The following is a 26,546-nucleotide window of genomic DNA, read 5'->3' as shown; positions in this document are numbered from 1 at the left end:
GGAGAGGGTGGCCACACAGGAGAGGTGAGGTGGGATGTGACGGGCAAGGACTTTCAATGTAACCAGGCATCGTCGATCCTGCCACCTGGGGCAGAGGAGGCGTTTAGTTTGGCAAATTACAAGTCTCAAGTTCACCCCTGAACTGTGCCCTTTCCTCACCTTGAATATTCTGAGTGGGAGAGAAGCAGTGGGGCTCCTGCCAGCCCCCCGGAGGATCCTGTTAACACAGCTGGTCCTCCTATGCAGCAGCAGGAAAGTGAACAAAGACTGCTGAGTAAAACCATAGCGGGAGCAGCGCAAGGACGCCGTGTGGCAGGCCCCCCATCCGGGACGGCTGGAGTGTGGGCTCTCCTGCAGGGGGGCAGTTTCCACGCACAGAGGAGCATGCGTGAGCGGGAGAGCATTTCGGGGGCGCTGCCATCAGGTGCACCAACAAGCTCACTGCCTGGAGTCAGACTGGCTCCATGCTGCCCTCCAGAAGGTTCCAGAGCCGTGCACTGTCTAGGGGGTCTTCCCATCCTTCTCCCAAGCTGCCCTCCAGAGGTTCCAGAGGCCATAGACTGACTGGAGGGGACTGCCCCTCCTTCTCCCACAGAGCAGCTGCTGGATTTGAACTGCCTGCGTTTGGGCTGGCATTGCAACTCTTTATCCATTAGCTCCCTTTGCTCTGATCCACGATTACACATAAATCGTTTACACAGCCTTCTACACTATGGATGTTGGTGAATAATAATGTATCAATACTGCTTTATTCAACTGAAACCCCCCCAAAAGCCAACCACCCAAACTGAAGTCCATCTCCCTGCCGGCTGAGCAGGAACCTTCCTTGGCATCTCCGGGGCTGTGAAGCTCATGGAGCAGACTGCCCACCTCTCCTGCTCGGAGTGGCTGCTGGACTCGAACCGCTGGAGAGCACACGCCACCTGTGGGCTAGGCCTGCGCCACCAGAGCTCCTGCTGGATTGGTCGATGGAAGCTGTGAACACCAGGGGCTCTGAGGAGGGGTGGGGGGAGGGCAGAGGGAGTATGTGGGGACTCCGCACTGTGGCGGATCCCTAGTCATTAGCTCTCTTGGCCACTGAGGGACAGACTGCAGGTTTGGGTTCACCCAGACGTGTCTTGGAAAAGCTCCTCCAAATGTATTTCTTAAAAAAGGGCACCTTGAAGAAATGTATGCAGCACAGTGCTACGTGGACCCCCCAGGGCCACCACGAATCGAAGCTGATTCAACGGCAACTGGCTCTGTTTTCTCTGCTTGTTTCCCCCTAGTAAACCTAAAAAGTGCTCGAAAAGATAGTCTATTATTAACAACAACAAGCCAAGAATGGAGATTTGGAAAGTTCCTAGGCCACGTGCTGTTTTAACATCCGTCTCACCGACTCACTGAGTTTGTACAGAATTCTCCACGAGACTCTTATGCTCCCTGTTATAGATGGGGAGATGGAAGCCATCAGAGAGGGCCAGTGATTTACACAAAACCCACAGAACAAGTGGCAAAGCCAGGATTCACCCCCAGGACCAGGCTCCTGGGTCTGTGCATGTAACCACGATTGGAACAGTCACACAGTCTCTGGGCTGTAAAAGCTGGGATCCTAGTAGCACTGTAAGGGGACAGGTCGTGCCTGCAAGTATCACAGCCCATTCGGCCCCTCGAGCACGAGATGAGGAACTGTGAACAGCGGGTGGAGGACCAGGTGTCTTTTCTTGGATCCTTCAGCGCTTTAAGAATACTGGAGCCATCAAAATTCACCAGGCTACACACTTAAGATTTGTGCATTTTACTGTATGTAAATGATACTTCAATAAAGTACAGCGCATATGAAAAGATGTGCATTTCTATGAGGCCAGCATTTGACAATTGAGAGAGTTCCAGATTGTTGGCTTCTCTTGGGAAATCAGAACTGGCCACCCTGCGCCTGCAGCTCCACTCACAGTCACGACTGCGGTCCCGGGACACAGCTCCCCTGAGCCCCTTCCCCACATGCACACAGCACAGGTGAGGAAGAGGCAGGGGTATGAGACGGGGTGGGGAGGAGGCGAGGCGTGGAGCACACACACAGATGATGCATCAAAAAGGCCTGTGGGGTCAGGCCCGAGTGACTGAGACCTGACGTCTGAACCTGTCTCTGTGAGATCGTCACTGGGCTTTCAAAGTCCTGACTGCACCATCTGTAAAGTGGGGAGAACGATGCTCAGAGCAGCAGGAAGATAAAATTCAGGGCTAAGACAGCCAGCATAGTGCCCGGTGTGTCTGGCAGGTAATGGTCACCCAAGGGTCTGCCCGGCATGACCCCGTGATGCCTCTGTGATGTCTGCTGTATGTGCGCTCTCAGCCACGTTCTGTGGTGTCCTTGGCTCTGAGAGGACAGCAGGGACATCGGGTGGCGCCAGCATCCTCTTCACATGATTCTGGGAAACTGCTAAGAGCAGAGATACTGGAGTGGAGTGTGTGTGCCCTTTATATACGGTGGTCCTCAACGTCACAGAAGGACTGCCTAAGAGAACTCTGGTGGCCTAGTGGCATGAAGCTGCACTGCAATCCCAGAAGCCTGCAGTTCGAATCCACCAGATGCTCTGCTGGAGAAGGAGGGGCACTCTCCTCCTGTACCAGTCAGATCTGATTTGACAGTAGACACACACACACACACCAAAAAAAAAGAAAAAAAGAAAAAAAAGGGCTGCCTAGCCCAGGATCATACACAACAATGTCCTTCCCAGATGCCCCCTTAATGGTTCACACAGCTGTGACAGCCTCAGGCAAACACCCTGAAGTGTCTCTGTCCCCTGTGCACCTTCTATCTGACTGGTCTCTCACCTCTCCCTTTCCAGATGGGCTTCTCAGCTGTGGGTCAGCTTTTGGAAGCAGCTTTCAGACAGAGCCGAGCCCTGGGCTTGACCTTCTGTGGGGGCTGGGGTAGCCCCCGGCTGTCTCTGTGCCTGCTTCCATATAGATGATTCCCACAAGAATGAAACAGTCATGGTAGCTCTGATTTCTAGCAGCAAGGAGCTGTGCTGCCAACCCAAAGGCACATGGTTCAAACCTACCAGCTGCTCCCTTAGAGAAAGAAAGGCAGTCTCCTGTGTGATTTACTGCTTCTGGAAACCCACTGGAGGGTCAGCTATGGGCTGGTTCCAACTTGAGGGTACACAACAGCAACTTTCATAACAAATGCGGAGTTCATGGCTTGGAAACAGATGCAGATCTATGACCTTCACCTAGCCAACTCACATGCTGAGGTAAGGAGAAGGGGGAGCCATGCACAGGAGGCCTTGACTGCCAAGTGACATGTGAGCAGTCTGATCCTGGCAGCTGCTCTGAGGGGGAGGCTGTGGCAGCCTGCTTCTGTAAAGGCTACAGCCTGTGATGGGGTCACAGGACTTGCAGGGTGGAGAGAAGGGCAAGAAAAGTCCCAACAGTGTATGTGAATGAAACACAAGATAAACAAATTACTGTATGCAAATCAATAAAAATAATTTTTTAAAAAGAGGGCAGCCTTGGAAACCCTAAGGGACATTATCCTGTGTCCTCTGTAATGACACTGAAATGGTATTCTGGGTGAGGAACTGCCCTGCCAACCCAAAGGCACTCAGTTCAAATCCACGAGCTGCTACATTGCAGACAGATGGGCAATATTCAATGTGCCATTTGTAGTCTCTGTAAAGGGTTACCTGTGAGTCAGCTCTGACCCTTGGGACACGGTCACCACAAAATGTAGCACTGCTATGAATGGGAATTCATTTGTGGACAGTGGGCTTTGAGAGATGAGAACCTAAGCCCAGCCCACAAATCCTGGAGAAGAAGACCCTGAAAAGGGGAGAAGAAAGTATCTTTTGAGGAGGGAGAGTTGGGGGGAGGTGATTTACCCTGCAGGAGCACAGACTAGAGGGGGTTCAGAGGAGGTGGCCTGGCTAGCATAAGACAGAGAGGTTGGGAGAGAATGATTCTAATGATCTTCTATTTTTTTAAAAATATAGATTATAAAATATATACTAACATTTTCCTATATATACAGTTGTCATGCAACAGATCTCTTTTATATAGGCTTTCTAGCCAAGGTCTTGTTCTGCCAAATAATTGCATAAGGCTGACAACTAAGGTGCTTGTGGCTCATCAAGAGGATTGGACAGCTTGCTAATAATGTGAACAAGGTGCACAGAATGCTTCTGGTGCGGGACGTGCAAAAAGGTGTACAGAACTCTCACAAGGGCAAGGCCACTGTTGCTTATCCCCTAAGTGTAAAAGAAGGGACCTCACTACTGCCAAGTGATAAGAACTAGGAGTGCAGAGATTCCTCAGCCCTGGGTGCCTGCTGAGAACCTCCCAGACCCAGGGACAGAGGAGAAGCTGTAACACAGAAGACTCAGCCCTGGGTGCCTACGCTGAGAACCTCCCAGACCCAGGATGGAAGAAAAGCTGCAACATAGATGACTCAGCCCTGGGTGCCTATGCTGAGAACCTCCCAGACCCAGGGTCAGAGGAGAAGCTGTAACACAGAAGACTCAGCCCTGGGTGCCTACGCTGAGAACCTCCCAGGCCCAGGGACGGAGGAGAAGCTGTAACATAGACGACTCAGCCCTGGGTGCCTATGCTGAGAACCTCCCAGGCCCAGGGACGGAGGAGAAGCTGTAACACAGAAGAAGGAAGAGAGGCAGGTACAGCAGTGGTAAGAGTGACAACAGATGGGAGGAACCAGGACACTGGGCAAGGGTGGCTGCAGGCGACAGGCTGACCAAAGGAGCTCCACAGTGACCCGGCGAGGCTGAGCAGGGCCCAGGAGCTAACGGCGGGATGAAGCTGTCTTGGTCAAGAACTGAATCATGTTACCTGTAAGGTCTTCCTGATCCTGAGTGTACCTGCTGCCTCCCTTATGAATAACTTAACTTTGAGTATGGTTCATCAATTGATGAGATGTGGAACCAAATCACCAGGCCGGAAGATCACAGAAGAGTGCTACATGGGGAGGGAGCAGTTGGACATGACGGAGTCAGTGTTCTGGGGCTTGAAAAAAGATGGACCCTGAGACCTCTTTAACCACCATGTCATTGGAACTAGTTTATAAAGGAAATTAGTCCCTTAACAGTTCAATGAAGGGCCAATTCTTAGTCAAGAAACTATTCATTTTAACAGTTCAATGACGTGGATGAATCTAGAACAAATTATGCTGAGTGATACAAGTCAGTCACAAAGGATGATTACAGTTAAATCCACTACCATGAAAAGCTAAGGAAGGGTTTCCACACAGACAGGCACAATCCTGGAGTGTTAATAATGATGAGAAGGGAAGACAAATGAATAACTAGATAAGGTGGGTAAAAAGACTTCAACAACACTGGTTATATCCTTGGCATTGCCCCCAATTCCTGCTCTCCCTCCAGGAGGGGCTCAGGCTGCACCGGTCAGCAGATCCTGACCCCAGAGGTCAGCAGACCCTGACCCCAGACCTGTCTATGATTAGAGTTACTCTTGTCAAACAATACACCGCTCCAGGCTAACACTCTTCACGAGTAGAGCTAAACTGCTGCTTAGTTTAAAGATGACTTCATGGCATAGTTTCAGTTCAAGGCTTAATGATTACTGATAAGGGAGTTTTTGATCAGCCGAAGAGGGAGTGTGGAAGGTGTGTTCAAAGGCCTGCGGTGATCAGACAATGCCCAGGGTTTGTTCAGTGTAAAAACACTGGTTATTAGCCAAAGCTTAAAAATCAGACACTTTTACATAAAAATCAAGAATTCCAGCTTCTGAGAACATTGTAAAAATATGGTTACAGAGAGCATGGCAGCAGCATTGAGAACAACAGGAACAGCTCTCAGGGACATGTGGTGGGCGCTGTCTGCGGGCTGGGACGGGGCTAATGTGTCCCATACGTGGAGTCGCACGGAAGCTCGAGGAGGTGCAGACCAGGGGAGGGGCCTTGCTGTGGCTGCTGACACTGACTCACAGACACACCTTGGCTTACTCCCTTCCTTCCTGCCAGGGCAGAGGCCACTGCTGCAGCCACAGGGTCCACCCGCCTCATCATGGATCTCCCTCGTTTTCATGAATCTCCAACTTTCTTAAGCATGTCTCCAAGGACTGGCCCCTCTGACAACATGCTCGGAGTCTAGGAGATGAAGTCTCACCATCCTCATGCCTGAGGAGCATCCTGGCCGTCCCTTACCCAGGACAGGACACGCCCAGCACCAGGCATCTGAGCCAGGAGTCCATAGGAGGGGTCTCTCTTGCACACCAACACAGACACATTTATCACAGTGACTTCCCAGAGGAGGAAACTGAGGCCCGGAGAGGTCGAGGACCTGCTCTCACTCCCTGAAACGTGGTAGAAGATGTGAGTGAGGTGGAGGGGCATGAGCGGGCCGGAGGGCTGTGGTCACCCCACAGGTCCTGCACAGCGTCTCCAGCTCACCATTCTCCACCCCTCCTGTGGTCTCACCTGAGTCTGTGGAGCTCATCAGTCAGACCCTGTGGGTACCTGAGCTTGCAATTCTGCTTTAGGGGCCGAAATGTCACCCTGCCCTAACCTTTCCCTGCTCTCCCAGGAACCAGCCAGGTCCCAGAGACACAGCACACAGCAGGCACCAGGTCAGGGAGAACCAGCTGCACTTCCTCCACCCCAACCTCCTCACCTCCATAAAATACCAGCGTAGGAGGAGGCCAGTGTAGCTCCAAGGCTGCCCCTGCCCTCCTTATTCCATTCTCTCTTTGCCAGAAGCATCAACAGCATCAATTTAATGGAAAGACCTCTCCGCTTTGCTACCTTCACCCCCCATGACCAAGTGTGGACACAGCGTGACTTAGAGGACTGACCCCCACAGCCTGCTCGCCCAGGGCCAGGAAGGCACACACAGGCTCCCTGCCCGGCTCTGCTGCCCAAGGCGCCTCTGTCTGCCAGGGGAGAAGGCGGATGACCCCTCCGAAGGCTCCACAGCGCCTTGTCCTCCTCAGCGGGGAATACAGGAGGGAAGCAGACCAGGGTGGCACAGATTTGGGAGGAAAAGTGGAAATAATCGTGTAGAAAGCAGGTGTGTCACTGGATAACCTCACTCAACTCTGGACTCGCCTGGATTCTGCTTTTAGGACCGGTGATGATTGTCACCCACTGGGGGACATGGCTACTTAGGCGTCCTCAGTCGTATCAGTATCATAGGACAGTGCGAGGGCCAGGACTAGATGAGATCACTTATGAGTACTGTGTGCTCAGTGCCAGAGTGAGCAAGGCCCCCATGGAAGGCAGGGCATGTCAGTGGGCACCATCGAGGCGCAGCGACTGTAGGATGGGCACCGTCCAGACCATCTTCGAATGCTCTGCCCACTCTCGTCACCGCGTCAGTCCACCTGCTTGAGGGGCTGCCTCTCTTTCAACAACTCTTAACCACAAGAGCAGAATATCTTGGTTTTGACTCCCGCCCACAGGGACCTGGGGGTGGTGGGTGGTCTGGGGTCTCGGTGTGGGGAAATCTCGTAGAAGAATGGAACAAGATGGCACTTCAACTGGCCCAGTGGACAAGAGGCAGAAGTGACCCCTTCTCGGCAGCAGGAGCTTATCTTGGTTGAGAACACAATCTAGACGGGACTCCCTTAGGCTCCCCTGGGCTGGGCTTTTGGGTGGCTGAGAGTAACAGGAGGAAGGGTGGCCTGAATATAGCACTTCTCTTCTGGACCAGGAGCTGGTATGTGATTGTGCCAATCTAGTCACAGTTTGTTTTTATAAATCAAGTTTTATTGGCACAGAGCCATGCCCACTTGTTAACAGACTGCAGCCGTTTTCAGCCAGCGGTGTCTCTGCTCGACAGGGACTTCTGGGCTGGCTGTCATGACCACACCATTGGTGCATTCCTAGACCTGGAGAGCCAGTCCCCAGCCCTCTCCCAGCCCTGCAAGGGGCCAAACCTCAGCTGGAGACAACGGACAAGGAGCAGCCCGATGGAGGCGGGAAGCGAAAGGGGACGCAGGGTGGGGTCTGGAGCGAGTGCTGGCAAAAGACATTTAAAGCACGTTTTTAAAAACCATAATATATGCAAGGGAGTCTGGTGGCCTAGTGGCAAGAAGCTGCACTGCAATCCCAGAGGTGCGCGGTTTGAATCCACCAGAAGCTCTGCTGGAGAAGGAGGGGCAATATCCTCCTGTACTAGTCAGATCCAATCTGACGGTACACATAAAAATAGTAATAATTTTTTTCTATATTGTGAAAATGACAATACTACCAAAGGCAATTTACACGTTCAATGCAATCCCAATACAAATACCAATTCCATTCTTCAATGAGATGGAAAAGGCAATTTCCAATTTCATTTGGAATGGAAAGAGACCACAAATAAGCAAAGCACTCCTTAAAAAAAGAAACAAGGTAGGAGGCATCTCACCCTGATTTAAAATCCTACTACACTGCCGTGGTGGTCAAGACAGCATGGTACTGGTACAATGACAGACACACAGATCAATGGACCAGAAATCAGTCCATCTACCTGTGGTCAGTTGATCTTTGACAAAGAGATAAAATCAGTTAAGTGGGGAAACGACATCCTTTTTAACAAAATGGTGCTGGCAAAATTATCTGTAGAAAACTCAAGCAAGATCCACACCTCACTCCATACACACAAACCAACTCAAAATGGATCTTGGGCCTAGGAGTAAAACCAAGGACTATAAATTGCATTAAAGAAAAGCTTGGAAGAACTGTAGAAGTCCTAATCCACAACATAAACAGTCATCCAAGCATCCTGGAAAATCCACAAGCATGAGAGGCTAAAATAGATGAATGGGACCTTCTAAGAATCAAATCCCTATGCACATCCCAAAACTTCTCCAACAGGGTAAAAATGGAAGCCACAGATTGGGAAAAATTTTTTAAAAAAACCAACACAAAACAATATTTGTGATTTTCACTGTTCTTAAGTTTCCAATTTAGCGGATTAAGTAAATGTACAACGTTGTGCAATCTCCTTACCAACTATTTCTAACACCCCAAACAGCTACTCTCGACCCAGGTAACTACTAACGCGCTTGCCATTGTCCCGCATTTGTCTGTTGTAGGGGCTTCATGCACGTGTCCCTATGTCTGGCTTATTTCACAGTGCAATGTTTTCCAAGGCTCACCCCTGTGGTAGCCTGGACCAATTTAATTTCTATTTATGGATGGAAAATATTCCATGGTATAGACAGACCATGAGTTTATCTGTTCATCCAGCAATGTTCCCTGGGCCTTCTGTGACAAATGCTGCGAGAATCCGAACATACAGGCATTCGAGTCCTGTGGGAAAGCCTTCTGATCCCAATTCAATTTTCAAATAGTCTCTATGCTTTCAAACAAAACCAGTATACGGGGATTTAAACCTTTCTCCTGGTGCCACAGTAGGTAGGAAGTTGTGCTGCCAACTCAAAGGCTCGTGGTTCGAATCCACCAGCTGCTGTCTGGGCGGCAGATGGACAGTGCCATTCAGTGAGTTGACCGCCAGAGTGTCAGCTCTGAGGCCCTGAATGCAGCCGCACTTCCCTCTGAGGCCGCTGTGTCTGTGCCGAACAGGGTTCCTGGCACAGGTGACTGACCTTACACTGCTCTCAAATCTGGCTAACAGTGCAGGTCATTCCAGAAATTCAGATTGCAATAGTTTGATTTTGGTTCTGGATTTTAGCCCTGAAACTCTGGGGTGAATCTGGGAGCAGAAGCAATCTTTACGGGACAGCCACCTTCTCTGAGGCCACCTCTAGAGAAGGCAGGATGAGGATGCAGGCAGAGACGAGGGGCCTTGCCCTGCGTTGTGGAAGCCCCCGCGCGGTGCCCCGAGTGGTGGAAGCCCCCGCGCGGTGCCCCGAGTGGTGGAGGCCCCTGTATGGTGCCGGGCTGGCCCCTGCCTCCCCATGGGGAGGACTGGCTGGGTGCTTACATCGCCCCTGTGGTCAGGTGAGTGCCAGTCACTCTGGAGGCGGACTGCCACCTCTTTCTCCTGTGGAGCAGTGGGGGTTCACACCACTAACCCTTAGGTTATCAGCCAGGTGTGTTAGTGCTGCATCGCCAGGCATCAGTTATGGCATGAAGTGGCACCCCACTATGACCAGGAACTGATGCCTTGGAAATGTGCTGAAGAAGAGACCTGAACACCCCACGGACTGCCAAGAGAACAGCTGGGGCTGTCCGGGAGAAGGTGCTGAGGCAACAGACGCAGACTGAGGAGAGCGAGCCCCTGCACACCCTACCCCTTCACCTTCCTCACCCCTTCACCTTCCTCACTGCAAAAGCAATGGGCGTGGCAGACAGGTGGGACAGATGGCTCTGCTCCCTGTCCCTGAAACCTCTAGGCAGGGACGTCATGGCTACAAGAGCGGTGCCACCAGCTCGCTTAAGCACTGTCCTTGTGCGTTGCGCTGGGCGCCTGGCCCGGCGGAGGGCCTGGCCCGCTCCTGCCTACTGATGTCTCATTAATTTCTTTGTGTCACCCGCGATGGTGCCCACCCGACTCAAGGTGAGAAAATGCAACTGTTCAGATTGATAGATGGCGAGCGTTTCCGGGCCGGGTCCGTTTCATGCTCGGTGACTTTGCAGCAAAGCAATTATCGCTGTGGAATGCATAATGGCCTAATTAATAACTAATGGCAGCCTGGCCTCTGAGCCATGATTGCACCTTAGTCAGCCAACTTGTTGGTTTTTTCCCCCCTTTAAACATTCAGAGAGAAAAATATTATTATAATTGACTGGTTAAACTGTCAGAGTGTCCTGACCCTGCGGACACAGGGGCACATTAGAAGGGGTCTAGCTGCCAATGGGCTGTGTGCCCTTGCCCACAGCTAGACCTCTCTGTGCCTCAGCATCCTGGCCTTTCAACGGAGCCCCCTTTCTCTAACCACAAAACCCAGAACCCTCGTTTCATGCTATCCTCAGGGCCTGCACACAGTAGGCATTTAACAACTAAAAGCAAGGGTAAGGATTCTGTAGCTGGGCTGTTGGGGTCAAACCTTGCCTGCTATTTCTGTGTGACTGTGGACAAGTTAAGTGACCTCTCTGTGCCTGACGCATGCTGACAGTTAACGCTGACTTTACGTAAAACAAAAATCCTCACTGCTGGACCAACGGGCAACATCAGGACGAAAAGAGAAAATAAGAACATTGCTGAAGCTTTTATTTCACTTGGTGTACAGTCAACACCATGCAAACGTGGCAGACAAGAAATCAAACACGGCACTGGATCTGGCAGAGCTGCTCTCTGAAAGACTCCTTCAAAGTGCTCAATGGCCAAGATGTCACCCTGAAGACCAAGGTGTGCCTGACCCAGGGCACGGGATTTAACTGCCTCATCTGCATGTGGAAGCTGGACATGATGGTTAAAGAAGATGGAAGAAGTGGCAATGCTTTTGGATTATGGAGTTGGCCGAGAAATGGGCCTGTCCCTGGTGTGCTTTGGACCTGCGACCAGGAAGGACCAACCCCCTGGACAAGGACATCAAGCTTGGTAAGACAGAGGGTCAGGACAAAAGACACCATCGAGATGCAGCAGGGTCACCAGTGAATGGGCTCCCACAGAAACAATGCATGAGGACGGAACAGGACTGGTAAGGGTTGGTTTCTGTGGTACGTGGGCCATGATGTGACTGGGCAGCACCTGAGGGCCATCACTGCCTGACAGGGTGTTCTGAGAAGCACTCAGGGCACTTCCTGGGAGGTGGGGAGGGACTGGAAGGCCTTCAGGGTCACCCTGGGTCATATCATAGACACCAACTCAGGCCCTATTGCGTGCCAGGTGCTGTGAGACTGGACATGCCAAACTTCAAAGCACTTAGTGTGAGGGCAAACACTACTGGAATAATTAAGCAAATAATTCTATAATTACCCACTTCTTCACATTAAGAAGCACGCTATGCAAGGAGTTGGAAACAACCTAAGTGCCCATCAACAAACGAATGGCTAGAGAAGCTGTGGTATATTCGCACAATGGAATACTATGCTGCATTAAAAAACAAGGAACTCATGCAATATTATTCAAAATGGTTGAATCTGGAGAACATTATGCTGAGTGAAATATCCCGGTCACAAAAGGACAAATATTACATGATGCCACTGTTGTAGAATGGGACTGTCCTTGGGGTTGGGGAGAGACTGAGTAAGATGGGTTCAATAATGTATACTGCACTGAAACAGAGGAGGGAGAAAACTGTTTAAAAGAGATATATGACTAGGTACTTCTGTCATCACAGGAGTCTAGAGCGAGGGCTACATGGTGGAGGGGACCTGGGGGAGGGTTTGTAAAACAATGAAAGAATCCTTTCTTTTACTTTTCCATAATTTTTGACTCATGTACTTATAACTTGTTAGTCAAATTTGTGTCTTCTAGGTTGCAACACCCCCATGATACATCTTCAAGGATATGAACATGTATGGCCAAGCACAATCAATAAGAGTGCATCTAAATTCCAAAATCAATCTCCATAATAGTCTATGTGTTTCCTACTGCCAAAGGGGCCCTTTAGAGTAGTGAGAGAAGATCTTCACCCTGAAACCCACAGCGTCCCTTTTCAGCAGGAAGTAGCTAAGAGAATAGGCCATCCCCTTTTCCTTATGAATCAGGGTGAAGTCTCTCTCAGGGAGGAGTGATAGGGAATGGCAAAGGACACACTGACAAAGAAGATTAATCAGAACTGGCTTTGACAAGTACTGTGGCGATTGGACAATTAAAACAGACATTCGGATGGCGGGGGAGAAGAACAAACTGGGGAGGAGGGTGGAGAGAATGGTGCGGCAATGAAGGAGTGAAAGCCCAGAATCCCTGTGAATGTTCATTGAAACTAATAAAATTTAATAATAATAATAAAAAAAAAGAAGCACACTATGAGAGTGACAGGGTGCCTGGCTGATTCGGCAGGCTATGAAGATGAGGCATCTGGCCAGTGGCTCTAAACTGGGGATGCTTTTGTCTGCAGGAGACACTGGACAATGGCGGGGCACGTTCCTGTCACCACTGGGGGGCGAGGAGATACATGAGGTGGGCAGGAGTCGGGCAGCCCACACGGCAGGGACTCATCTGCCCAAATATCCACAGAGCTGTGGTGGAGAACAGAATGGAAGACAGACGGAGTGAGGTCAGATGAGGCAGGGGTCAGGCAAAGACCCCGTGGTGGCCAAGGCATGCTTACGGATGAACACCGGCTGGTACGGAGTGGGCAAGAGACAAACTGGGCACTGGAATGGGGGGCATTACTGTGGGAGGTCAGGGGGACTGAAATGCGTTCAAGGAGCAATTGGATGCATCCAGAGGGTGGGAGGCAGTGAACACCTCGGGAACCACAAAGCTGGCTTCTGGGGCACCTAAGCCGTTTTCAGGAGAAGCAGGGGTGTGGACAGCCCATATAGATGGTGTAGTCCAGCAAGTGGGCACCCCACAGCCCAGGAGCAGGCTCAGAAGACTCCGGGGTGAGGCTATACTGGTTTACTATGCAAAGGGCTTCCTGGGACCTCAGGGCAGAGAAGGGAAAAGAATAGCAGAGCCTTAGAAATTGGGGCCTCTTAAAACAGCATCCACTGGGCTCCGTCCAGGAGGACTCAGGCCCAGGGGATGGATGCAATGACCCTTTCTCACCCTGTACACAGAAAACCACACAATTGTGTTGCTGTGGGGGCTTTTGGAGGCAATCCTTGGTCAATTAGTTTGGCAACTCTCACGACAAATAAAGCTAAAGCAGAGAAGGACAGAAAGCGATCACTTTAGAACTCCAAGCTGCTGGTTCCGGAGGTGGATGGGAAAGGGAACCAGTGCTCATGCCCTGTGTGCCAGAAGTCCAATCAAGGCCTACAGGTGCTCCTTAGTGCAGTGAGGCCTCAGCCTCTGGCCCTGGGGACTCTACAGGAACCCCCCCTTCCTTCCTCCAGGACATGGACCAAAGGTTGCAAGCATCTCATTGAGGCCCAGAGTTGAATTAGCTGCCTCCAGGCAGAAACGACCTGAGTAAATGAAGGCCCCTGGACATTGCCCACCTCCCAGTGGTGTGAGCACTGTGACTCAGTTTACCTATCTGTAAAGTGAGCTCTGAGGGCTGCAGCAAGGACTGACAAGGCTGACACCCATAGAGTGTTTAGGAGAACAGCCGGCATGAATGCACATGGCCAAGCAGAGCATGGAGGTGCTGGTGACACTAAGTGACCGGGGGGGGGGGGAGGGGTGGAGAAGGCAAAGGCTCCCAGCGCCAACCACCCCACAGACCAGCAGCTGAAGGTGATGTGAAGAGAGGTACACCCTGTTTGGGGCAGCCACTGAGGGTTCTTGCCCAGCCACGAGCCCACTCTGATGCACAGACTGCAGGTCCAACCCCAACCCTTTGATTCTCGGTTGCGTCAGCTTGGTATCTCAATGTCTCTGTTTTTTTCTTAAAGGAACTCAATCTCTCCAGGCTCTCTAGAATATTCCAAGACATTCTAGATGCCAGATAACTCATCCCAAGTGGGTCACCAAGTGCGTGTTCAGCAAGTGGAAACTCTTCACGTGGCCCCTCTGGGTGCCCCCACATCTGGGTCCCTCACTTGTTTTCAGGATGAAGAACTCAGCCGATCTTAATCTTCCCTGGTCCCCACTATTCTTTGGTTTTATGTATTTTAATTAAGTGTTATTATTTTGTGCTTGTGCGGGGAATGGCTTTATTACGGGGCAGGAGTTTATGAACCTCAGGAAGGAAATAAATAAGAGATCCTTGTCGGGCGCCTGGGGCTCCAGGGCCAGCAGGGAGGGGGAGAGAACTGAAGGGGCAGCCTTTGCGAGGAGGGGAGGCAGTGAGGGTCACTGTGCCAGGGCAAGCCTGGCTCAGATGAGGCTGTTCTTGGCAGGGAAGATCTAGGTGCCAGGTGGAGAGGGAGGGCTGGGTGCCTGGCCCACCATCGTGGCCTCTTGGTGCCGTTCAGCCCCTCTGATTCCCTCCACAGAGCACCCACCCATGCTGGGCCTCAGCCTGGCATGCCCTTCTGCCCACCCCTTGGCTCAAATGTGCCCAGTCTGGCTTTTGCTGTGGGGCAGCCGTGACACCCAGCAGGCTCGCTGACCCCAGAGCTCTGTGTCACTGCCCCCACACACGTGGAAGGGATGCCTACTTGCTCTGTGTGTATCAGAACCCACCACTTTCCAAATAGCCTACTGAAATGCATCTCTCCTGCAGAACTCGGGGGTCCCACGGCTGGGTCTCATCACTTCGTTGCTATTGCATTTCTGGTGCCTGGCACAGGGTGTGCCCAGAGCAAGGCCCCATGGGTGGCCCGAGGGGCGAGCAGGGCACCCGGTGCCTGAAAAGCTCCCTCTAGGAGCCCCAGCTGCTGAGCTTGCTGGTCTCCCAACAAGCAAACCTTGGTGAAGCCCACGTGGGTTAGCGCAGACAGCTGGCCGGCCTCGGCCCTGGGACCTCGCCCTGCAGTCCACAGGGAAGACGGGGCAAGTCTGGACCATTTTGTTCCAGAGAGAGCGAGGTGAAGGTGGCTGGAGACCAGGAGGGAGAAACGCTCACCAGTCATGATGCTTCATCTCTTTTTGTTGGGACATGCACACACCCTCAAAGCACGAAGACATCCCACCCAGCCCTGTGCGAGGTAGGGGTGACTGCTGTGCTATGTCTGACAGGAACCCGGGGGTCACCAAAGATCCGGTGGAGAGGGGCAGGACGTGAACGCAGGGCGAGGCGCACGTGTTTCCAGGGCTTTCGACTCCACCACAGGCAGCAGACGAGTGTGTCTTGCCCCTCCTGCCACACCTGGGCCCCGGGCACCCAGCAGCTGCTCAACTGTTGCTTGAACAAGACTAACCCACAAGCTCACCAACTAGTGCCAGCACCCAGCACCGTGCCTGGCACACCGTCATCTCTGAGAAAACGCCGACCGAGCAGGCGGACGGGTGAACATGGCCGGCTGCGCCCTATGCCATGACACCATGGGGTCACTGCCAGGGCACCTCAGCCTTCTGTCACCCCAGGAGGCCAACGCCAGTGCGGAGATGCTCGGCCACAGACAGGCCTGAGGCCGAAGCTCGCGGAGGGGCCGTCCCCAGTGCAGTCCATTCAAAGGCCTGCACATCTTCATACTCGAAAGCCTGACGCAGCGCCGGCCCCGGCGAACTGCTGTTCAGGGAAGAGACGGCCGCTGTCAGGAGGTGGGGGGCATCCGTCTTCTGCGGCCAGCGCGGCCCATTCCTCTGCAGGCCCGAAAGCTTACAATGTTCGCACAAGGCCGAAAAGCAATTCGTGTCAAAAAGATCAATAACATAAAAATAAAGCATGAGAATTCTAGTTAAAGGGAATGTCATATAAATATGTTGTTCACGTCCATGATTCCAAGATTAAAAAAATCAATCAATATCATTCTTTAGATGATGTTATTTCTAATGAGAAATACCCGGAACAACTGCAAATAACTGCTTAACTGGGTGTGGGGGGGGAGAAGGAGCATTAATAATTTACTTTATAAAGCAGCGGCACTGAACGGAGGGGGTTTGCTGGCGTCCTCACGTTGGTCGTAATGTGGCGTGGCAGGTTCAGCAACTCTCAGGTGGGCTCTTAACACGAAATCTGGAAGGCTGTCGCTTCCGAGTTTACCCGACGCCGGGCACCCCACAGTCCCAGGTGCTGTTCCCGTGTGCGGAGGAGAGCTGGGCTCCGGGAGCTTTTCTATGGCTCGGCATTTATTTTTTCCTCTCATGTGGAATTCCAGGCCTTTATTCCAAGTGGCCTCTGGATGGACTTGAACTGCTAACTTTCCATTTAGCAACTGCTGGCAGGGCCCAGAGGCTCCTCTGTCAGGTAAGAGGGAAAGCTATATGGGGGAGGGGGTGTGAGCACTCCAGGACACTCAGGAAGAGAAGTTAGGAGGAGGAGGGTGTGTGTGTGTGTGAGTGTGTGTGTGTACACCCCAGCACAGAGTAAGGCAGGTAGGAGGGTGTGAGTGTGTGTGTGTGTGTGTGTGTGTGTACACCCCAGCACACTGAGTAAGGCAGGTAGAAGGGTGTGAGTGTGTGCACACCGCACGTGCTCAGCTCAGTCCCACCCAGGCCCTGGTACAGACCGCTCGGGCCACTGGCTGGAGGTCTGCACCTCCACGGCGGGTTCTGCTGAGGAGACCCTAAGGAATCCAGGCAGGCGCATGTACCCGTCAGAGCCTGCGCCTCATCTGTAAACGGGGCTGAGCTCGGTGGTGAGGAGGGGAGACTGGTGATGAAGGAGGCCCAGCCGCGCTAAGCTCGTGAGCCCAGTCAGTTACTACACCCAGAACCTCTGGGGAGTGAGCCTCAGTGGTCTGACCTGAGGGACGGGTGACAGCTGGACACTGAAACGCTGTGGCAGCAGTCCGAGAGGACCCTGGTGAGAAAGGCCTGGCCTCGAGACCCTGGGGAGCAGCACTCTCCTCCGGCACACGAGGTCGTCTCCAGCTGGAATCACTGGACAGCACCTGTCTTGGGGCTGCGGACTGACAAACACACACATATAGTCTTGGCTTGTCCAGTGGGCATGTGGCCCCGGAGGGCAGAGCACTCACTGCATTCTGGGCTTTTCAAAGATCAGCTCGCTGAACCCTCACCACCATGCTGGGAGGGGAGACCGTGGTTCCTAGTATAAAGCCGAGGACACAGAAGCTCAGAGAGGTGGGGTGACGCATCCTGTCCACACGGCCAGGACATGGGAGGGCTGGGATGCCAACACCCACTGTGGCTCCAGCCCCCTGCCAGCCCCCCTCAGGCTCTCAGCCCTCTCTGGGTGGTCATAAATGTGTCCACCATCTGAGACTGGGGAGGTACAGACACGGGGTAACACTGCTGGGAGTGCAGGTGAACGGAATTCGGGGTGGGAGAGAGTGATGACATTCAGAACGCTAGGAAAGCAAGTAACATTCAAAATCACAGAGAAAACGAGCCTCTTGGAGCAGAGGTGGAAAGGCTGGTGGTTTTGAACCATGAACCTTCGAGTCAGCAGCCCCGTGGTGAAGCTACTGCACCTCCAGGGACACTGATAGGGAAACTCTCTGCCACTTGGAGGAGACTGGGATTCAGGGTAGTAGATGGCGGTACCTGTGTCTGTGTGGGGCCTGCAGAGAAGGTTCTGGAATGTCTCAAGCTGAAGAAGGTCATAGTATCTTCTGCCTCTGACCAGAAGACTCCCAAAGCCCACAAGCAGCAGGCCATCGGAGGGCCACTGCCTTGGCTAGGGTTATGCGTTTACGCCTGCCCACCGGCCAGCTGTGTCATTCACTCAGCTAACATCCACCGAAGCCGACAGTGTGTATACTGGACGGCAGGCAGCCGTGCTCCCCACCTGAATCCCAACAGAAGAAGGACAACGTCCTCGGGCTTGTTTCCTTGTAAACTCCTTTACACACGTGAACTCTACCTCAGTTCCACAGTCAGCTTCTGGGGAGCACTCTGCACCTTCCAGCCCTGGGGAGCTGTCTCTGCTGCACCCCAACCCATCAGACAACAAGGCGGGAGACTCAAGCCTGACGCCCCTCGTCACCCAGGTGCCTGGAGCTCACGTCCGTACAGGGTGGCGATGCTCTCCACGGGCGTCTGACGCCACCCCGGTGAGTGAGGAGGGTCTGCAGGCCACACTCCACACAAAAAGCCTAATAACTGGGGTTGGGAGAAAGGGCTTCAGGAGGCGAAGGGAGAGGGCACGAGGGGAAGAAGCAGAAAAGACAGGAGAAGGTGGAGGAGTGGAGGAGGGTGAGGAGGACGTGTGGTGGGGAGGAGGGAGGACAGGTGTACGCGGCTGGTCCTGGCGTTCTGCAGGTGAGTCGTCACCTCCCCAAAACAACAAGAGACTCTGGCAGATCTGTGGATTGCCTGGGCCCAGCCCTCTCATGAGACCCACGCTGACAGTGGCTGGGCCGCAGTCATGGTCAGACGGCTGGGTGGAGTCCAAGCGGGCCCTGGGCTCACACCTGGCGCCGCGGAGCGCCTCAGCCCCTCTCTTCTCCATGTGCTGTGTCACCCAAGGCCTCTCAGGACTGCTGCACTTCTTACAAGGCAGGCTGGGAAAGGCAGCAGGTAGAACCAGCAGGTTAGGGTTGGGCTTGGTCCTGGTGCTATGTCCCATTGGTGGAAACAACATGGTCAGAATGGATCTTGGTGGACACAGATGCAAATGATGAAGAACTGACACTGTCCCTTGGTGAGGTCTGAGGTGACGCCGCCGACGTGCGCGACGACAGGATCTCTTGCTGTACCATCTTGGGGACAGATGTGCTCCTGTACTCGATCCAGAACCCCTGGGAGAGGACAACCTGCCTCCAGCAACCTCCTGGCCATCGTTTCAATCCTAGGACTGAACTCCCAGGGACATTTCTCGAGGGCAAGGCAGTGTCTCAATCGTCCTGGGACCTTCCTTGCTGCTGTTAAGGTGTGAACAACAGATCCGAACGCTGTCCTTTCCTGTGCCGTCCTCACCGTCTCTGATATGCTGGAGTCCATGCTGCAGTCACTGACTGCGCCAGTCCGTCTCGTTGAAAATCGTCCTCTCTTCCACTGAGAGATCTTTCCAAGGAATAGCCTTTCCTAGCAACATGCCCAAGATAGGCGAGACGAAGTCTTACCATTCATGCCTTCAAAGGGCATTCCGACTGCAGTTTCCCCAAGATGTGTCTATGTGGTTTTTCCACAATCCATGGGATATTCAGTACTCAAACACCACAACTCAAAGGCATCAACTATTTTTCTGTCACTGTTATCAATGTCCAGCTGATACACAGCGAATGACTGAAAAGACCCTGCTTGGATCAGGCACACCTTAGTTCTCAAACGGACATCATTGCTCCTCAGTGTTCTGGAGAGACCCTTGACCTTTGTAAGGATATTCGTTAACAAAGCCAGGCACACGGTGGGTGCCCTGCGATACCGGCCAAGTGGGAGCATGGTTCCAGCCCTGTGGGTCTTGTGCCCGTGATGAGCAGCTGTCCCTCCTTCACAGAGAGGTCGTGCTGGCCACCAGTTTGGGACTCTCACTGGGTGCCACACCTGTAATACCACCTCACACACAGCAGGTGCTCAATAACTGCTTGCTGAATGAATACACGAGAGCACAGACTCAACCTGTGTTTGAACATGCCTCTGTGTTTTCTTGTCTCCGACGGTTTTAGAAGACTGTCTGTCAGTGGTGCCACGTGGACAAGAGGGAAGGTTCTGGAATGCCTCATAAGACAGGTGCTGAGGACTCACACTGCTGACATGGAGGGCGTCCCTAAGGTTGACAAGAGGCCACCCGGCACGGCCTCACAACTCCTCCCCAATGGCAAGGTTGTCGGTAACCATGCCGACTGAGGTCACACATGGTGACGGAGCCATGGCCGATCATTCGCTTATCACACACCCACACATCCACACAACACACAGGCTGAGAGCTGGGAAGGTGGTGGACAGCTGGACTGGGAGGACAGGTGGAGAGGGACGTCCCCCCATGACCATCCGCTCCCGACTCACGGAGAGCACATGGCGCGCTGGCCAGGGGACCCACAGATCTCACTGGTGCTCATGGCACGTCCAAGAGGAGGAATGGGGCACCATGGAGACATGGCCAATGCTGTAGGAGCGGGCGAGTGCCCTGCTGGCCACCCCTGGGTAGTCAGAGGTCAAGGCAAATGCTTTGTTCCTAAACAGCGGTGTTTCACTTGGACCAAGGTGGATGCTTCCACTCAGGGCCAACCCCAAAGAGCCTCTGGCATCCAGGCCAGGGTTCATCGTGGGAAGGAGGGAGGGAGCGCACGACCCTGAAGCTCCCTCAAGTGGCTCTGGCGGCTCCGTGGCCGGGCCAGGGCCCACGTCTAGAAAGGTTCACCTCCGACTTCACATAAGAAAACTTTTAATTTAGATGTTTTCATGTCTCCCTCCAAGTAAAAATAAGTTTAAAATAATGACTGTAATAAATGAAGGTAATTAATTGTAGTTTGTTCCTTTACTGTCTAGTCAGCTTAATTTTACCTTTTCAACTAATAATGAGAAAATAATTTTTGTGCTCGGAGGGTTAATGATATGTAACCACGAGAACTGCTAATTGCATGTTGCAATCCATCCATCAACAACCCCATCTGTGCGACTTGATTATGTTTGCTAAATTATTGCTTTGAATTATCTTTCATAAAGCAACTTTTGTAATTAGCGGGGCTTTCGTCTTGCTCTTTTCTCTGTGTGCAAGGATATTCAGACTTTGGCCTCTTCAAGCTGTCTCCACACAGCCGCCTTCTCGGGCTGTCTTTGTCTGCCCAAGCCAGGAAATGAAAACTGTCCTTTATGTAATCAAGGCAGAGGGAAGAGAGTGGGGCAGCCTCCCTTCCTCTCCACACACACCCTCTCTTACACACACAGACACACACACGCACGGCGGCTCAGGTTCTGGCTACACAAGGCCTGTTCTATTTCAGCGAGAGGCCGGTGCTGGGTACGGGGAGCGGGACGTGCACCCGCCTGGCATCTTCCCGGCTGGTTTACGTGACGGATCTCTGCACCATGATGAATGCCTACCTGGCGATCTTCAGTGCGGGCCTGGAGCCAGTGGACTACGAGGGGAAAGCAGTGTAAGGGGTGGACCCTCACGAACAAATTAAAGTGAAAACCAGCCCTGGGTTCCAAGTGGGCGGCGTGCGAGCGGCAGGTCCCGGGCAGGGAAGAGGCCTTTACAAACCCTTCTGAACACCTTCCCCCAACCCCAGGCCCCCCGCAGGCCTCCCCGAAGCTGGGCACGGGCAGAGCTTCTACAATGGCTTAGGCAACAGATCAGGAGTAAGGCAGGAATCTGGGCAAGAAAACGCCACACCAAGGTGGTTTTGTTGGAACATTAAAGTGAGGACGGGACACCCTCTTAAGAAAACGAATGGAGTTCTTTGGAGATGCTAAGCTGTTAAAGTGGTGTCTATGAAAGGTGCCACACGGGGTTTTGAAGCTGAGAACTCGGCTTTCTCCTCTTTGGGGACAACTAATCCCTCCCTCAGCATTTACGGGGCACCAGCCGTGGGTCTGCTGTGATGACGGCTTCCACACCAGTGACTTCCAGAATCCTGGCCGTTGGCCATTTTCACAGAGGGGGGTGGGTGCTCCGAGAGGTTAAGTGACTTCCCCCGGTCACTCGAGCTTCTGATTATTGACTGAATCTGCTATTTAACTCTCTCACTGACAACATGACGTAAGCCGTTTAGCCTTGCTGGGCGCCCTGACTCAACTGTGACTCACGGTGACCCTGTGGACAGAGGGCGAGTCTGAGCTGGGCCCATCTGCACTTCCGTGCTGTCTCTGGCACTCCAGGCCACGGTTACAGTCACCGTGCCTGGTCTCGTGGAGGAACTTCCTCTCTTTCTCTGACCTTCGACTTTCCTCAGCACGAGGTCTTTCTCCAGGACTGGACCCTCCGGATAAAATGCCCAAAGTCTGTGAGATGAGCTTCCTCATCTTCTCAGGGCCACGCTGACTGCACTCCTTCTAAGAAACGCCTGCTGGTTCCTACGGCACTCCCTGGGAGAGCTGGTCCTCTTCGGCAACAGAGTTCAAAGGCGTCAATTCTTCTGTCCTCCTTAGTCATAGTCCAATATCCAGAGGCAGAGGAGTAAAAAAGGATCATGACTTGGAGCAGGCGGACCTTAGTCTGCAAGCTGACATCATTGCTCTTTAGCACTTCAGAGGCGCCCTCCACTGTGAATCTCCCCACTGCAGCACATCTTTTAACGTCCTCGCTGCTGCTGTCATGGACGGTGATTGTGGACCTGCGTAAAATGAAATCCTTGACAAGTCGTGCTGTTTTCAGGGGGTGAGGATTTTTGTTTCCTTGATGGTGAGGTGTATTCTACATTGAAGGGTGCAGTCTTTGATCTTCTGCAGCAAACGTTTCACATCTTCTTCATGTTCTGTAAACAAGGATGTGTCATTTGCATGACTACATATTATTTTGGAATATACAGGAGCTTTTTTTTTAAGAGATATATTTTTTCCATTTAATTTTTTTTTAAGAAACGCATTGTTTATTTTCTGTCAACCTTATTTCCACTTTTTTTTTTCGCCCGCCCCCCCCTTTTTTATTTTTAAATTTCCACTTTTTAAAAGACAGTTTAAGACCATTCCGTGGTGGTGCCCACCACTCAGTGGCCTGAGCAGTGGGGGCTGCAGACCAGTCTTCAGTTGCAGGCTGAGCACTCCAATCTTCAGTAGGGAACAGCTGAACTGGTACAGAGGGCACCTGGACACCATTAAAATTTATATTGAAGTTTCATGTCAATAACATGGCCATTAATAGTCAGGTACATGGGGCGATTCTTCCTTCATCCCTGCTTTCCAGGCGTCGAGCTTCCTTCACAGTGACCACTGTCACATGGCGAGCCGGTGCAGACACTGGGTGCAGATTCAACAGGACACAGAAACACTCGCCTGCCTTTTTTTTTCCCACCAACAGGAGCACACCGCCAAGACTGTCTGTGTTTGCTTTTCCTATCTAATATTCCTTGTAGCTTAAAGCGTGAACTTTTAAAACGAGCTTAAGAGGATCTGCTCTTTCAGATGCCTTATTTTTTAAAATGTTACTTCTGCCTGTGGATTAAAATGTTCTGAGCAGCCAGTTATAAAGGAGACCAAGTCCAAGCTGGGCATGATTATCACTAAATCAATTATATCCGAGGTCACTGATAACAAGAGCAGTACACCCACTCATGGCTCCTCACCCGCAGGGCAACAGCTTCGGCACTCCGTGAGTATGATCTGCTCTCCTTCCAACCCAATCTCATGCAGGAGCTATCACTTCACCCTATTTCATACTAGAAATGAGAGCACAGAAGGCTGAGTAACTTGCCTAAGGTCAGCTGGCACGGCAGAGCTGCGGTTCAAACCCAGGCTCACCCAGAATCTGTGCGCCCTGAGCCCCGGCAGTGCTCCAGAAACCACAAGGCAAATAGGGCCTTTCCCCACGTGAATCCTGAATACACCAAAACAAATCCACGGAGGCTGAGGTCCCCGGGAAGCAATGAAAGGTCAGTTCCCAGGCACCCAACAAGGGACGCGCTGAGGAAGTGAGACACTCCACGCAGCAGCTGCCTCTGGGTGGGCTGAGCGCTGAGTATCCCCGGGAAACCAGGCACCTCTGTTATCAGAAACCCCAAACCTTGTTTGAGGAGAGCAGAGGGTCCCACCTGGTAGCAGGGTGAACAGGACTGCGACGCTCCAGATCCCTCGCACGGAAGCCAGCCCCAGAGGAAAGGAAGGGAAGGCGCACGGAGAGGTTCTCTCTGCATACGTGACTCTGATCTGTGTGCTCTGCTGCGAGTCACCCCCTTATCTTAAAGAAACTGGAGTGTGTGTAAAAATGTGTCGGCACGTGGGAAGGTATGACAGGGAGACCCTGGCTCGAGTGCCCGTTCTCATCTGTGAATGAACATACTCAGAAGACTGAAGAAACTCTCAGACGGAATGGACCTAAAATTTCCACTTGTTAAGAACCATTTGCCCTGGACCTTCCTAGCTTAACTATAAAACTGGGGCAGATGACCGTCTTCCCTGTGAACATGCTGCATCTTTATGACTGGTTTATATCTCTAAGAACGTGGTATAATTGAAATCATGTCAAACTTCATTTTCCAGCAAGTATTAATGATAAGAGAAGAGTGTCTGAAAACAAACAGACAGAACGCCAAACCTTGAACACACCCTCAGCATTATTGGTCTTTGCTGTTCTTCCCCCAGGCCAAGCACCCAGTAACCACATGAATCAATACTGGATCGTCCTATAAATAAATAAGCACACCAGCCAACTCTGCAATAAAACGCAAGGATGAAAAATATGGAAATCGGCGACATTTGTGTAAACCCAGTTATTGTTTACTTTAATATTGCTTTTTGTGCTTACGCAGTCCCAGAGAGACGGGTTTAAAGTGGCGCCTGGCGGATGACAGACTTCACTTCATTCCCAGTGGAAAATTCTAGAAGACTAGTCAGTCCTCCACTGCCTCTGTCAGAGCCCAGGGAAGACAGAGAAGTGCGTCCTCCCCACAGGACAGAGTCTTGAAGGAAAGAATTTCTCCCTTTCACTCCCGACCCACTGCAATCCAAGGCTTTTCCTAGACTCTCCCCCGCACCAACGGGGCCAGCAATGTCCCCAGAACCCTGGTCATAAAGTTACGCCCGGGGGAGGGAGAGATTAAAAACCCCACCTCAGGGCTCCAGGAGGGCAAGTGACGCACGGCGTCAGGGGAACCAAGGCCCAAGGGGCTGGTGGGAAAGGGCACACTCAGTGTGAATTACACACTCTGAAGTGGGCTGCCACGAGGAGCTGGCTGGTGACCGCTTGGACGTGCCTGCCAGGCTGCCTCAGGGAACTGGCAGGGCAGAATGCTGGCCGAGGGCAGAGGCCTCACAGCACCAGCCCGACTTTAACCCTGGCCTGGATCTCAAGCAGCCGAGCCAGTGTCAGACTCGGCAGGTCTGGAGGACTGAGAACTCCTGGAATTACACCCTAAATCCATGAAAGAGAAAAGAGAACACTTCAAAAAAAAATGATGTCACTATCAACCAATGGGGAGGAAACAGGGCAGAGTTTGCAGTGGAGACAGGGAAACTTCTAGCAACTTCCTGAAGCTGCAAGTCTGGAGGAGAGGGAGCCCAGGAGCACTTCCAGGTCATGCCCTTGGCCTTGGGTCTTACCTCAGCTTGGAAGCTTTTTAATACAGGTGCCACCATCTCTCTGATTTCCTGAAAAAGAGATCAAAAAGAGAGGAAAAGGTTCAAAAGTGCCAGGCAGGGGAACCCCGAGCCTCCGCTTGCCGCCTGTCCCTGCCCCCGAGGCTCAGTGAGTCCCGAGGCGCCTGCCCTCAGTGGGGGCCCCCAGGGCTCCTCACATGCAGACCCGGCCACAGCCACAGACGAAGGTTCCACACCGAGTCACACGGGGACATCGACTCTAAGAGGGGATTTTCTGGAGGGCTTTTGGGAGTCTTTAACAGGCTAAAGAACCCTGGGAATTTCTGGAAGAAGGGCAGAGAAAGTGGCATTTGATTATAAATGCAAAGTGTCTCATGGAACGGGTGGTCTGTCATGGGACGCGGTGGAAAGAAAGGTCCTGGACGCACAGCATGAGGTTGACCAGGGTGGCTCTGATTCCCCTGCCCACTTGAGAAGTCAAGACACCCCCAGAAGAACCTTCACTGACCGGTTTAGGGGTGGCTACCAGAAGGTCTGTCACCCCTTTACTACCAGCTGCCACCACCCTCTCATTTCTGTATTTATCTTAACAGGATGTGCAGTATTTGGGGCCTTGGCCTGGGCCATGCCCCCAGAAGGGCTCCCTGGACGTTTGATGACCGTGGGTAAAGTAGGCTGACTCCAGAATGAGAGGTGTGCTCTGAAAACAAGGGGCTCCCCTCTTCATATCCGGGCTTCCTGCCTCTCATGAGTGACTGAGGTTCAGAGTCCCCAGGGGCAGCCCTGGTCTGCACACATCTGTTCTAGTCTCCTTTTAGGGACAAGTGGTCCTGAGATCCACACCCTGAATCCTCCCGTTCCCTCTGAGATCCAACCACTGTTAGGCATGAAGGCACCAAGATAAGCTGGAGGTTGGGAGGGGGTGAGAGAAGGGGTGAGTGG

General features: G+C 52.4%; 1 protein-coding gene across 1 annotated transcript in view; it reads right to left on the bottom strand.

The window, feature by feature from the left end:
- The window catches only part of CUX2 (cut-like homeobox 2), a 128,225-nt gene that overhangs the window by 73,786 nt on the left and 27,893 nt on the right, over positions 1-26,546 (bottom strand). Inside the window, exon 7 of the mRNA XM_006894721.1 lies at positions 25,608-25,655. Within this exon, the coding sequence (XP_006894783.1) occupies positions 25,608-25,655 (48 nt within the window). The remainder of the gene's footprint in view (positions 1-25,607; positions 25,656-26,546) is intronic.

Source organism: Elephantulus edwardii, unplaced genomic scaffold (assembly GCF_000299155.1).
Source record: "Elephantulus edwardii isolate Elephantulus edwardi_28Jun2011 unplaced genomic scaffold, EleEdw1.0 scaffold00148, whole genome shotgun sequence".
Taxonomy (NCBI): Eukaryota; Metazoa; Chordata; class Mammalia; order Macroscelidea; family Macroscelididae; genus Elephantulus; species Elephantulus edwardii.
Note: the sequence above shows the minus strand (reverse complement) of the source record. Positions and strands in the feature narration are given on the sequence as shown.